The sequence below is a fragment of the Dryobates pubescens genome, chromosome Z (assembly GCF_014839835.1).
Source record: "Dryobates pubescens isolate bDryPub1 chromosome Z, bDryPub1.pri, whole genome shotgun sequence".
Taxonomy (NCBI): Eukaryota; Metazoa; Chordata; class Aves; order Piciformes; family Picidae; genus Dryobates; species Dryobates pubescens.
The window spans coordinates 24246527-24261239 of record NC_071657.1 but is presented as its reverse complement, the minus strand read 5'-3'; the positions used below and the strand labels follow the sequence as shown (position 1 = coordinate 24261239).

Here is a 14713-nt window from a genome sequence, read left to right as displayed (position 1 = left end):
TTGGGCTTTTTGGCTCGCTTGCTTCTGCTCGCTGCTGCTTTGCATCATGCTTTTTCTGCAAATAGGCTAAAGTAATTGTGCCTTGTACTATGTTTATCTGATTTTTGATCAGTAAACTCTATTTTTATCTTTTTTTTTTTTTTTTTTGGTCTCAATCCCACAGTTTTTGTGTGTTACTTTTCCCTCACTTCTGTGTTGGGAAAATAGCCACATTAACCTGCTAGTTCGGTTTGACCCATTCTGGTCAGATTCAAACCATTACAACACTCTACACTGTCTCTCAGAGACAAAACCACCAAATATTGGTAGTGGTGTGCTCTGCGACTGAATGCCTGTTGTCCTGACAGCATTCTTCATATACAACTGTAATTATCACATACAAAAAGAACAAAGGACAGTAAAAAAAAATATTGAAAAATGCACCTTAGAAGTTACTTATGTTTAATGCTTAAAAGTCTGAATGCACAAACAATAATCTACCATTATAGAAGTACTGGTGGTCAATACAATGCATTAGAACTATGTACAATGACACAGTTTAGTATAAAAACCTTTCTACAATGTAGAGTATTACGAAACTGTTAATGACATCAAACACTAAGTACTTAAGACACCATTTTTTGCTACCACATTTGGAACTTCAATGAACAGTCCATTGTAACTTGCAGCATCAATCCATTTCTAGTATGAAATTAAGTCGTTTTCTACTTATACAATAAGATTTATCTACACGGGTCTTTTGATTTTGATCCATAGCAGCAAAGGCACTGTACATCAGCAGATCCACAGACTTAAAGATTTTTCTTAAAGCATTCAAAAACCAAAAAACCCAAACAAAATAAAAAGATAAAGAAAAAAAGGTCACAGATCATAGTTTAACAGCAACAACAACAACATAAAAAAAAAAAAGATAACATGTTGTCTCTGGCACAATGGCTCAGTTTGTGTCCATCTTAGGGACATCCAATGAAGACTTGGATTGAACTGCTGGCGAACAAAGAAAGTCCTTTTCCCAAGGAGAATCCATTCCTTTTTTTTATGTTGGAATGAGAAACTTGTAAATCCTACCTCGAGGTCATTGCTTTTGTAGTTTGTATATTGGTAGGCATCCACTCTTATTTCAGTGCAGTTTCCAAAGAACATATCAAATATTTTTCATAATCTCTTGTAATTGAAAAATTGCCCAAAGACACATATCCCCATTTTCAAGGAAACATTGCAAAAGTTTCCAGAAGTAACAAAGGTAATTCTTTGAGGCAACTTATTGTACTCTTGACAATATAACAAAGAGAGGTGTTTATATTAAAAAACCTAGCTTGACACCAAACTGCTTCATGTTTATCAACAGAAAAGCATTGAGAACAAATCTGTACACAAGATGCTATATTAACATTGCAAATATATAAATTAGCACATTCTTACTTAAAGTGAATTTTAGATGTGAACTGAATTTGCCATTCATGTAGATTACTGGCTACAGTTTGTTATTTTCTAAGTTTCCAAGACTGTCTAAAATAGTTAAGATACAGTATCTTCCCATCAAATAATTATACTGTAGTAACACTTAAAGAGGTCTCATCCAAGAACAGGACTAAAAAATATAACAAAGTTTATTCTTTTAAATAGAAACTACAGGTCTATTTTGTGTGACTTTCAGCTACATCTTGAACATCCTTCTCCAAGATCCCCAATTCATCCATCTACAAAAACATGAAGTGTACGATGCATCTTTCAAACTAAAGCCGGGCCAGACAGCTTTATTTAGTCAGTTCATTGTTAGAAAGCCTTCTTTAAAGAAAATAAATACATTACAGCTATAATACATAATTAAAGAGTCAAATTCACTGTTAAGTATCCTTATTCTATCTTTTTCCAATAAATATCTGACAATTTGGTATCACATTTTTAATGAGCATTCACAAATCAATAGCAAGTTAAGAGGGTAAAAATAAATTTCACAACTGTTCTTAGTTTAGAAAGACAAGGAATATACAAAGTGCCAGGAGAAGGAGTTCTGTCTGCATTCAGATTTGTCTCTAATAAATAACTTCATAGACTGTAGCTTTCTTGTCCCCAGAGCCAGTGACAATGTATTTGTCATCCACAGAGATATCACAGCTAAGCACAGATGAGGATTCTTTGGACTATGAGAAAGAAAGAGACAAAACAAACAAAAAACAAAACAAAACAAAACAAAACAAATAAAATTGTATCTTTTCATTTCTTCAATCTAGAAGGGTTTGTGGATCAATTGGAAGTGTTTATAGAGAGGGAATAGACTATGAGTGTTTTGTTTGGGTTTTTTGACTCCAAACTTTTTCTGTCTAAAGTTCTATGGCAACAAAAACAAACAGTGGAAAGGGAACTAAACACTATGGACCTTGAGATAAGCTATTAATAAACCAAAAAGAAGCAGTCCTTTCTATACAATTTACATGCAATGAACATTTATTAATATATGTTAGCTTTTGCATAAAAATGAATGAAAAGTCATCTTTCTTCCTCCTCCCTCACTTTTTTGTTGTAACCCAGGAATCTTCATGGAGAAGCACAACAAAGCCCTACCTACCCACAGGTATGAAACAGACTCTGCAGAAGTCTCTGTCTCCTCTCACCATTTCCCTAATGTAGAAGACAGAAGCCTTACACAAAAGAATTTACATTGTCAGGGAGGTGCAAAATATGAAAAGATACTGTGGCAGAATAGGATGTGCAGCAGTGTACAGCAGGTAAATGGGAGACAGGATGCGCCAGGATGCAGTAGCTGTCTCTTCCATTTTTTCTGTCTTTCCTGAGATGGTGTGTATATGCTGTCACCCTTCACTTGTCATTTTAATGTGTTTTTATCACAAAATGTCCCTTTTCTGATTGTCACTGCAAGAGCTGACCACTTCCCAGTCATGCTAAGTTTTTGCCAAGAAACCATTCCTGCACTGCACAGGGAGTTTCTTTCTACCTCTTACTAAGAAAGCTCCACTAGGGTGTTAATATCACTTCTAAGGGAGATGGGTTCTTCTTAGACTGATTTGGGCTTTCTTGAGAGGTGGTTCCAAAGCTGAATAGCCTTGTATTAAGTTTTCTCAGAAGTTCACTTTCTCACATTAAGGCAAATTGAGATGTCCCAAAGGCAGAGACATGTCAGGTAACATTATAGGTGAGACCTGACCATTGAAACTGAAACACTAGTTTGTAATGTCAAAACATTCCCAGCCTAGAGGTACTTTTAGGCAAAGGAAGGACATGACAAAAATCCCACTTTTTCTTTAATGGCATGCCATTATAATTGAACACAACAGGATTAAAAACTATGAAGGGTTACAATTTCTAGTTGTATTCCACAGGTCTCCTCCATAAGGCACATTCTTCCGCTCAAGAGTCTGCCTTCCCAATTCACTGACTTACACATCTCATCCAAGAAAAACACATGTTCAATATCAGTTTCTCTGTATTTGCTACATTTTACGCTTTCAGTGAATGCTCTTCTAACAACATGATTTGGGTACTACATTATCGCAATACATACAAGAAGGTGAAAAAGATGGGTATTAAAAACAATTTCAGATTAAAGGGCTAGCTTATTCTATGAGCTAAAGTACTCAAATGTCAGAAAGGACAAAAGCTTATGTCCTTTTAATTACAGAAAAAGTCTTATAGGAATAAAGTAATTAGCCAAGAATTTATATTTAAAAACTCCTTAAGCTAATGACAGACCCTGAGATGTGCAGCTGTACTGCATTGCAATATATGTGGAAAACAGCTTGTAGGAGATTATTACCTGGAATATACTGGCTCCATAAGGTGTTCTCCAGGCATTAAGAAGATTATCTTTTCCAGTGCTTACAAACCATTTGCCTGCAACAGATTGTTTAAATGTTATCATTCCATTTTGTTTTTAAGCAACGCACCCCAATAAACAGATTCATTATAAAAAACAATGCATTCACACATTAATTGAAAACATATCCAAAGAACAGTCAAATTTTCCTGTTTGTACAACATACATGTTTGACCACAACATAATTACTTCACATAAAAAAGTAGTCATAGAATTAAAAAAATAATTTTAATACTTAAATTTAATGTCTAATTTTTAATAACACCCCTACTTTCATTTAAAAGTAGTGTTAGAACAAATTTCTCATGAGGGAAAACACTGCCATTGAAAGATCTGCTTACCACAGTGTGCAAATTTGAGTGACAACACACAGCTCTCATGAAGATGCAGCTGATACTTGTCTGGCTTAGTAACATGCAGCACCTCTACATTACTGTTCTCCATTCCTACTGCCAGCCACTCACCAGTTGGACAATAGCCCAGTGAGAAGATCTAGAATAAGCACAGCACATACTTGAATCAAAACCAACTCCCAGTACTCTGTTAACACTATGCAAAAACACATTTTGGTCTGCTAGAGTTTTAAAAACATGATAATCCAATATAGTAATCAAGATAAATTAGTTCATGTAAACAAAGCTCAGTTACAACCGTAACAGTAAAGCATACTGAATCAAGCTATGCAAGTAATGTCCCAGCTTATCTGACAACATTTTAAAATATTGTCACAAAATATTTTTGAACAAGAGCCTACAGAAATGGTAACAGATTGCACACAGAACACTTTAATCTGGCAAATACTTTATAAAGAGGATTCTTCACTACTCTCATGGAAGAGCTACTAATCTGCCAAGCAGTCATAATCCAGAAAAATGTTTAACTGTTACATAAAAAAAAAAAAGAGGCTAAGAGAAAAAAAAATCTTTTAAGAGTTTTTATTGAGCCTTTTTTTCTCCTTTACAAAAATAAACAAAACACAAAAATGCTTGGTTCAGAAAACCATTTTTCTCAATGTTGCAAAGGCCTGACATTGAACCTGTGAAGTGAAGTCATGTTGTTGTAGTTGTCTTCCTTCTCTGAGATCCCAGGATCTGACTGTATTGTCCAAGCCTCCTGTCCATAGTTTAGTGCCATCATTAGAAATGTCAATACAGCTTGCTCCATCTGTGTGGCCTTGAAATTGCCTGAAAAGATTGAAGGAAAGTATGCACATTCCCACACCGGAGTTGTTTCAGAGCATATACACAAAATACATCCTTTTTCTTTCAGCCCCTGACATGCAGCCATCAAAGACGGCAGTAATCATAGAATCACAGAATGTCAGGGGCTGGAAGGGACCTTGAGATCATCTAGTCCAGTTGAGCACTAATTTGATTCGAAAAAGCACTTTATGAGTCAGATACTCTGCAGATCTTTGCTGCTGTGTGATACCCATTATTCAACCAAAAATTCCCAAACTTCCCAAAAAAGAATACAGCATGGATTTCAAAATTCATCTAGTTTAAGATGAATCTGCAGGTGACCAACAAAGCTAGGAAAAAAACATCAGTCTAAATGGCAATATAAGGGAGTAAAGGCTGCCTTTATATGCAATACGGGCTCCCGGCTTATGGTACACTAGTCTTGAGCAGCAACTCCTGCTCCTAAGAAACTAAGTCTGCAATATAGTAATTTACACACATCTTCACCCAAGACATAATTGCTGGAGCACTAAATAAAGAGATTGAGTATGAGCAGAGTGTATTGCACAGAAACAAAGAAAACCACGTGTTCAAAGAACCTACAGCAGTGTCAACATCAACTAATCTTAGGAAATTATAGTTAATGACTGCTCAACAGGCCTGGAATTATGAAACTCTTAAAATAAGCAATTATACAGATGTTGCTCAAGGTATTGCCATAGCAATGAAATACTGGAAACAGCTATGCAGACACCATGGAGAAAATAGTGTACATATGTGAAAGAGAATGTAATACTCTAATTAATGCTTCACAGCCTGATGATCCAGTTCTGCTGACCTACCTTACTAAAGTCTGGTTATGCAGATCCCACACCGCAATGTTCCCATCACTACAGCAAGAGAAGCAGACCTTGGAATCAGGGCTGATAGCTAGGGCATAGCAAGCTGGAGCAGAAGATGTCAGCTCTGCTTTGATGCGAGGAGTTGGAGCTGCTAAGTCCCAAATGGATAACGTGCTGGCTTCACCACCAACAATCAGGGTGCGACCATCGGGGAGCAATCTGCAGGAACGGATGTAGTTATCTCTGTTCTGTGGAGACAGAAGCCATCAAGGGATTACTCATGAGGAAAGGAAAACAGCATTAACATGAGAGCAGAAATCCATAAAAGTATTGTATTCCCTCCTGGTTTTAATGAGCCATTTATGACAATGATAAAATGTATTAATGCCAGAAAATTACAAGACATTAGGGAAGTACTTAAATTGATCTACAAAATTCAGCAGTGAGATATATTTAATCTTAATTAGCACCAAAATGTGAAGACCTGAACCTAGCCCTGAACAATTCCAGATAGCTGCACTTTACAGCTTGCGTAGAAAGTTACATTTTCATACCCTGTTTCAGCACATTAACCTCTCGGCATGGGGGAGTACGAAATTCCCTGCACACTCCCCCCACCTCTGTTCCAGTGAGACTTGCTGCCACCATCTAGGAGATGTCAGAGGAAAATATTTGGGCAATTTTGCGCATTTGTGTAGCAACTTGTGTAGCAATTCATTACCTCTCTACATGTGCTGCACAGTTCTACCTTTACTGTCTCCGTAACAAGAAGCAACATCTTACCAAGAACTGGTAAATGACATAAGAAAACCTGCTAACAATGATTTTTTTGTATTAGCACATTCAAATAACTTGTGAATAACACACAGGGATACTTCTAATTGTCACATTAAGACAGCACAATGCATTCAAACGTATACAGACACAAAGTATGTGACACAATCTTCAAATATTCTTGGAGATCACAGCTGCAAGACAGCAATTTTCTACATGATAGGATACCAAGCCAACAAATGTCAAAGTTTATAAACAATATTTGCTGTGCTTTCTTTGATCTTTCCCCCTATCAATACAATTTCAGGACATTAAAGATGCTTTGATTCATTCAGTGGAAAAAAATCAAAAGTACAACAAAGAAAATACTTCAAACTCACTTCTATAAGAAACAGAAAATTTACTAACGAAACTTTGATACCAGTACTGGGTTTTGTACCTTAATGGTATCATTTCAATGTTAACAGAAACTGTTATCTTCTTCCACCATCATACGCAGCTGTTCACTTACCAGGCAGTCCAGCTGAGAGACAGGGCTCTTGTTGCCAGGGTGGCTGATATCCCAAACTTTGACACACCCCTTCCCACCTGTGTACACATGTCTCGTGGGGTTGCTGATGGTAACTGCACATACAACTTCCCCATGATTCAGAGTGTTGATCTGACGGGCATGGCGAGGGATTCCTGGACCGATGAGGGCATCAGGAGGGAAAGGAACAGGCTGCATCTGACCATCTGCACTTACATGAAATGAGTATGCTCTGAGGGAAGGAAAAACAGACAGAGGGTGATTTAAGAAGTTTTTCTTCAAGCTTATTTAAGAAAACATAATTAAAGGTTTGTTTCCACTTCAGGAACTTAAGATTGTGCCCTCAGCTCCTTTCACAATCTTTCTAATTGTGTGAAGAAGAAATAATTTATCTATAGCATGGCACTCAAAGCAAAGTCAAGGACCATCTACCAATCAAATGAGCTTTCACAGTTCATGCAATGATGATTTCTGGCATGAGTGAGGACACATGACACTGCTCCTAAGTTTGGGGCATGGGGAGACCGACACATGCAGGATAAGGAAGGTCAGGTCAGGGCCCCCTGAACACAAAAATAGTTGTCTGGCTGCGACTGAGTGCAGAGGGTAGATGAGTGCCAGAGGACATGTTTGGTTGCTCCCAAATGTGCAAAGTACAGCTGGACTGCTACCAAGCTGCCCTGAATATACTGTGGGCCCACATCCCTCAAGCAAAAATGCCCAGTACTGTACACAAGTGTGCAGTGAAACCTCCACTACCAAAAAGTTAAGTCCTCGAGGCCTGGCTGATGACATGCAAAATGACACATCAGCAAAAATACACTGGAATTTTGTTGCCTTCTTTTGCACTTGCCCTTTTTTTTTCCCCCTTCATTTCTTTTAAGTGGGTCTGATACAACAACTACAAATCCCAATTTCTCTTGCCAAAAAAATCAGGACTCTTACTGAGAAGGAACATGCTGTGTGCTTGTCAGTTACGCTACTTGTGAATAACCTATCAATAGCTTCAAAATATTTTCCAGGAAGAACACTTAGGTTGTGAAATTGTCTTGTTCTGAGATGCTACTTGACACATAACATCTATTTACAGCAGCACAAACTTTTATATAAGAGGGTTCACATACACATACCAAGGTATACTTAAAGGAAGACTTTAATTTTCTTAGACCTAAAAAAATCATCATTATACTGATGAAAAATCTATTGTCACAATTTTGGAAAAGCTCACAAAAAAGCACATTTTATGAGAGTACTTAGGAAGATCCCTTCCTTAATTGTTGCTTCAAAGTCACCAATGAAGGCAGTCTCCTGAATTCAGCTACTGAATTTGTTATTTAAGATTCATAGTGCATTAGCATCAGAATAAAAATTTTCAGTGGGACAATATGCAGTTGTATTTTAATCTTTCTGCTGTGTTTCCAGGGCTTCACATACACTTCTCATTCTGTGCACCGTATTCTGTTCTGGCAGATCTGAGTGACAGATCATATCACCGTTCTCCACCTTCTGCCATTAAAGACACTCAGGAAGTACAGGACAGATTTCTGTGTTTGTCACAAGCAACAAACTGCCTAGATGATTAGAGTTTGGGTCCAATTATCACCACAGAAATCTGATGTATCTTCCTCATTATCACTATAACTCCTGTTTGCTGCAATAAGGTACTGAAAAAGACAGCTGATGGTCACCTGAAATGTTTAACAAAAGAAGTGGAATTTCATTATCATCTCTTTTGATTTCTATATGCAGTCACTCGCTACAGAGCCATATTTAGCACTGAGTGTACAATACTTTGATTATCAAAGTGGGTTTGGCAAGCTTACGAAGTACAGAGGGACTGTATTAAAAAATTTTAAAAATAAAGCTTAGAAATGGAGTGATCTGTGGCTATGTTATTCTCACTCTACTCATTACTCCATACTAGCACATGTGATTAAACTCTTGCTTTGTTGCTTGATTTAGTTTTGTGTGGCTGAGGGTTGTGTGTTTATTTCACTCTGAGAACTAAAACTGCAGAAATATCTTACAAATATCTGGCACTGCATACACCTAGTAGCACTTTCATCTTTATTTCGCATCAGCTACCTTTTCTATTTATATATTTTACAGTCAGTATTTTGATACAGCTCCAAAGTGAATAGAAAATTATGAGAGGCCAGTTCCCTGATATGCCACATGCTGCACACTCCAATTCAACAGACACTAAACAGTGTGGAGACTCTACACAACTTCTGCTGTAAGGAAAAAGGAAGAGTAAATGAGAAAGCAACACACCTGAATGACACCTGTGAAAAGTACTGCACTTAAGATGAAGAAAAATCAACACAATTATGCTAAAGTAACTACAGATTTCAAAGGCTTCAGGCCCTAGGGCAGACAAATCACAGTTATGTTTAAATGTTTAAAACAGCCACTAATATGTCAACACCATTTAAAAGCCCTGGAGAGGGACCAGAACTGAACTGGTTTGACTTGAGAAGTGAGCAGGGATATCTCTGCACCCATGGCGTTCTACTTCTCAGACCACAGCAAGCAAAACCTGGTAGAACTCATTACCCTTCAGGTGACTAACTCCACCAAGGATGAACTTGAACACAGATAACAGTATGACACCTCTAAGTCCCCAGTATATGTGTAGCATGAAGATCTGTGCCCCACAGAATTTTTACAGCTGGTTTGGAAGCTGCTGAAAGTAAATTTCCATATTTGCTTTATGCGGCCACCTAGCAGTGCCTAGAATGGCACAATTAGCAGAAAAGTCAACTTGAGGTGGTAAATAGTGTGTGATTTCTGAGATAGCTGGACATGATTTAAGAATCATTTGACACACATGTATAATGGAAGTTACAGGACCGATGGCTTTTCATGATATAGTATTAATTCTGCATGTCCACAAGCTCACCAGCAGGTAAGTGTGTGCAATTCCTTGCATGCAAGTGTGTGACTACCCAACAACCATTCCCGCATAAGTACATTCATACATATGAGAGAGGAGGAGTGGCACAAATATCCCCTGCTCTTCAAACTCCACAGTTTTCCACAAGTGGCACACAAGAAGTAGAACTGGAGAACCCTTACATAAAAAAAAAATGGATTGATATGGTTTGCATTGCTGTTTTAATTTTCTCTCTTCTCTAACTCAAGAGGAATGTGAGCAGACAGTTCTTCACATCTGTGTAATTCTTTCTCTGAGGCTCAGTGAAGCCTGGTAGAGCAAGTCACCTTCTATGGCCTGTTCTATCAAGGATGAATTTGAACTTTATGATACAGTAATTCTTTCCAGTGTTTTCAATCAAACAAAACATTTCAGTATTCCTTTCTCTGCGCACTGCTATTTATAGCAATTAATAAGTTTGCAAGTAATAGTGAGGCTTTTGTGAGCAAATAAATCTTTTTTTCAAACCAAGAACCTGAATACAATAGAGAGGGAAAGCCATGATTCTGTTCCAGTTTGCATTTCCATGTAATACGAAGCAGTCAGATTCAGCATGTAACACCTCAACATTCAGCTCCTTTGTCCATATATTTCTGTCTCCTTTACTCTATGTTACCCAGTATTTTTTGGCTGCTCTTAGTCTTCAACACAAATTTACAATTGCAACTTCAAGATTGAACAGTGTTTCTCCTCCCCTTGCCAAATAGGTATATTTACTTCTCTTCACACAGTATTTTTCAGTAGCTAAGGGGAATTTGAATTGGCAAGGAAACACAGCTTAGACAGATGATTGACTTTTAGGGTTGAATGTTTGATACTTACGGTTTTCCTCCTGGGATACCTGTGAGATTAGGAGGGATGCCTGGGACTCGCATGTGATGATGTGGATCAAAACCAACCTATAGTTTTCCACAAACAAAACAAAAAGGTGCATGAAATAGGGAGTTAGGTAAAAGAAGACTATTTAATTCATGTTCTCCATAGCATTCTACCAAAATTACAATGACACTGAACTAGATTTAATCCTGCAGGTTTTACACATTAGTAACTGCACTCAACACTGAATAGAATAGAATAGAATAGAATAGAATTAACCAGGTTGGAAGAGACCTTCGAGATCATCATGTCTAACCTATCATCCGACACCACCTAATCAACTAAACCATACAACCAAGCATCCTGTCAAGCCTCGCCCTGAACACCCCCAGCAATGGCGACCCCACCACCTCCTCAGGCAGCCCATTCCAATGGGCAATCACTCTCTCTGTGTAAAACTTCCTCCTAACCTCCAGCCTAAACCTCCCCTGATGCAGCCTGAGACTGTGTCCTCTTGTTCTGGTACTGGTTGCCTGGGAGAAGAGACCAACATCCGTCTGTCTACAACCCCCCTTCAGGTAGTTGTAGAGAGCAATAACGTCATCCCTGAGTCTCCTCTTCTCCAGACTAAGCAACCCCAGCTCCCTCAATCTCTCCTCAAAGGGCTTGTGCTCCAAGCCCCTCACCAACCTTGTTGCCCTTTTCTGGACACGCTCCAGCAAGTCAACATCCTTCCTAAACTGAGGGGCCCAGAACTGGACACAGTACTCAAGGTGCGGCCTAACCAGTGCAGTGTACAGGGGCAGAATGACCTCCCTGCTCCTGCTGGCCACACTGTTCCTGATGCAGGCCAGGATGCCACTGGCCCTCCTGGCTGCCTCGGCGCACTGCAGGCTCATGTTCAGTCTACCATCAACTAGCTAGCAGCAATGCTAGCAGAATGCGCTAACAGCAAGTACTTACCACTGGAGATCTCCCATAAGCTGCTGCTGCCGCTGCTGCTGCAGCTGCTGCACTCATTTGAGGAGAAATATTGTGTAAACCAGCATAGGCAGCTCCAGGGCTGGTCAGCTCCCCATTCATACCAGCATGTGGCACAATCCCAAATGGAGTAGGATAAGGACATGGCACTGCCATAGGTGTCCTTAAACCTGAAGCTATTGAGTGGAGAAAAAAAAGACAGAAGTCACACAGCCAGCCCAGATCCATTTAGGTGAAATATGAGTTTAGCTATACAGATACATATATATATATATATATATATATATATATATATATATATATAAAATGTATTGAGGTGCTAAAGAACCCGTTTAATAACCAGTTTAGGCAGCTGTGATATACTGCCTTGACACTGTAGATTTAAAGGGGACCTGGCTGGGGACATATGGACACTGTTCTGCAACACTGAAATATAAGGACACTAACCTAGTGGGTCCACACCTGGTGCTTTGCCAGGCACTGGCCTCAGTCCGGGAGTGGAGTTGCTGCCTGGAGTTGGGGCATCAGTCCGTGGAGTTGGGGTATTTGATTTAGACACAGGAGTGGTAGATTTCTCATTCTAATAACCAAAAGGTTAAAAAGACAGCTTGTTAGTCATCTTACTTTTTTAGCTAGTGGCTAGAAAGAGAACGGATTATAACCAGAGTGTTTATGTCTAGTGATATTTAGCTTTAGGTTTTGGATTTCAGTAGTTACAGGTAATGAAGAGAAGCTGCAGAGATTGTGAAAAAGACAGAATGGCTTTCTGAATTAATTACACCCTCCTAGTGCTTTCCTTGTCAGGGGTATCTGTACAATTCAGAATGAGGTAAATGACTAAAAACCATTGCCGACTCATTCTGCTCATGGTGGACCTGATCCCATTATGATTATGAAATTCTGTGGGAGACTACTGCCAGGTGAACCAGAAGACCAATAAAAAAGTCCATAACTGACCAACAACTCATGCCTGAACATTGTGCTGGAAACAGAGGACAGAAATAGTGATGGGTATGAAGTCAGGCACTGTGCAGTACCTCCTGCTGTGACAAGCTTGTCCATCAGACAAACCACTAAGTCCTAGGTCAGAACCAATAATTTCACTACCTTTCCTCAGCACTACATTCATTTTAAGCCTTCTTTTTATTCATTTTATTACTTGCATACTCTGACCTGTGAAGAACTGAGAGGGCAGTTACTGTGTAGCTTAGGAAGGTGAATTAACTGTGGTCAGAAAAAGGAAAAAAAAGAACACCCATGCTTTGCATGCAGTTCTTTTTTCTGCATTATGATTTGTGATGCAAGTCAAGGAAGGCTCTTGTAAGTAACAGATTACTTCAGATAGAAAATGAAAATTATTGTTGTTTTATATGGCCCAGTAATTCAAACAAAGCTAACAACCAAATCACGTCCAAGCGTGGAACTGAATTTGATATAAACCACAGCACAAGAAAACAGCTCAAGGAATCCCTGTATATTATTCATTCTCAGAACAACAGTTTTCCGTATAATGGAGGAGCATAGCACATCTATCATCTACCCACATCACCAGTGAAAATAACCTCTTCCTGTCCCAAAACACCCTGTGGACTTTCTCATTATTTAATTAAATTCCCTTGAAGAGATAAATTGTATTTTAAATGGATACTTTGTAAGTGCTTTACTGATAGCTATGGAACTCCAGATTGTGCCCACACAGAAGTACAGTAAGCATGTGATTCAGCCTATGATAATGAGTCAGGAGCATTTTGAAGCACTTACAAGGCTAAGTTCTTTGGATTTGGAGGAAGGAGTACTGCTGGAGGATGCAATAGATGCTGGACTTATTGGTGCATCTTTCTTCAGCAGTCGAGTCTTGTCCAAGCCATTCTCCCGTGGAGAGTGTGCTGGACTCCCCCGGGGAGAGGAAGGATCCTAAATATCAGCAACATAGGTTAGTTTAAAAACTTCATACTAGCTGATAGTACTTATATTGAGCAATTCTCACTTTGGAATGAAAATCTTTCATAAAAAGTGACATATTCCTCCAGTTCTTAATTGATTTAGCTGATAAAATTGTAAAATCAAGATATGTTAATCAAGAAATCAAGAAATGTTAAAGTCTGTAGATATTGAAATGAGCAAGTAAATTTCATTTGTCAGGTGACTGACTGAAAAGGTTTGAGGCACTTGGCAGACTTGATAAATTCACAAATGAAGTTATGGTCAGCTTAAAAGAAAACACAGACACCAATACAAGATGCAACCTATCTGCTGTGCTGGATTCAAATATCTCAAGCAGACATTTGGTTCATACAAGAAACTAAAACATTCTTTGCAGAAGTAAGTGTTACCCATCTAATTTTCACTCTGAAGAAAGACAACCTCACTGGATTCCTTCAGGCATTTCAAGCTCCTTTATTCATATACCAAATACGCACAGAAGCCACAGAAGAGATACCCCCAACCACCCCACTATAACATGCAAAAACCACCATTGTGTATACCTCATTGGAAACATCAACTACCAAGTTGTCATCACTCTTTTCACCATCGCTGTCCTACAATGACAAATCATTATGTGTTAAAACATTTATTTCAGATCTTAACATCTTTTTAAACTCTAAGAAAACATAAGCCAGTGAAATCCAAGGATGCTTACAACTATGCAACACATAATTTACATTAACCAAGTTTTATGTGGTCATACAATTACAATATTTAGGTCACTTATAGGGCTTCTGCTTAGCAGGTTGCCACAGGTATAGCATTCTTACTGATTCTCACACTGGTTAACGTGAACACAGGATGAAAACCCTCATCCAAAGCTGCACAACACTG

The 14713-nt window shown here is 38.5% G+C and overlaps 1 protein-coding gene across 2 annotated transcripts in view; it reads right to left on the bottom strand.

The window, feature by feature from the left end:
- Window positions 1-428: 428 nt before the first annotated feature.
- TLE4 (TLE family member 4, transcriptional corepressor) overlaps window positions 429-14713 on the bottom strand; it is a 121457-nt gene continuing 107172 nt past the window's right edge. For both annotated transcript variants that reach the window (XM_054179085.1, XM_054179086.1), the window contains exons 10-20: window positions 14380-14433; window positions 13655-13807; window positions 12341-12473; window positions 11876-12069; window positions 10919-10995; window positions 7144-7393; window positions 5859-6106; window positions 4872-5019; window positions 4177-4327; window positions 3776-3852; window positions 429-2144 (exon numbers count right to left, since the gene is read on the bottom strand). In XM_054179085.1, coding sequence (XP_054035060.1) covers window positions 2037-2144; window positions 3776-3852; window positions 4177-4327; window positions 4872-5019; window positions 5859-6106; window positions 7144-7393; window positions 10919-10995; window positions 11876-12069; window positions 12341-12473; window positions 13655-13807; window positions 14380-14433 — 1593 coding nt within the window. In that variant the 3' untranslated portion in view covers window positions 429-2036. The remainder of the gene's footprint in view (window positions 2145-3775; window positions 3853-4176; window positions 4328-4871; window positions 5020-5858; window positions 6107-7143; window positions 7394-10918; window positions 10996-11875; window positions 12070-12340; window positions 12474-13654; window positions 13808-14379; window positions 14434-14713) is intronic.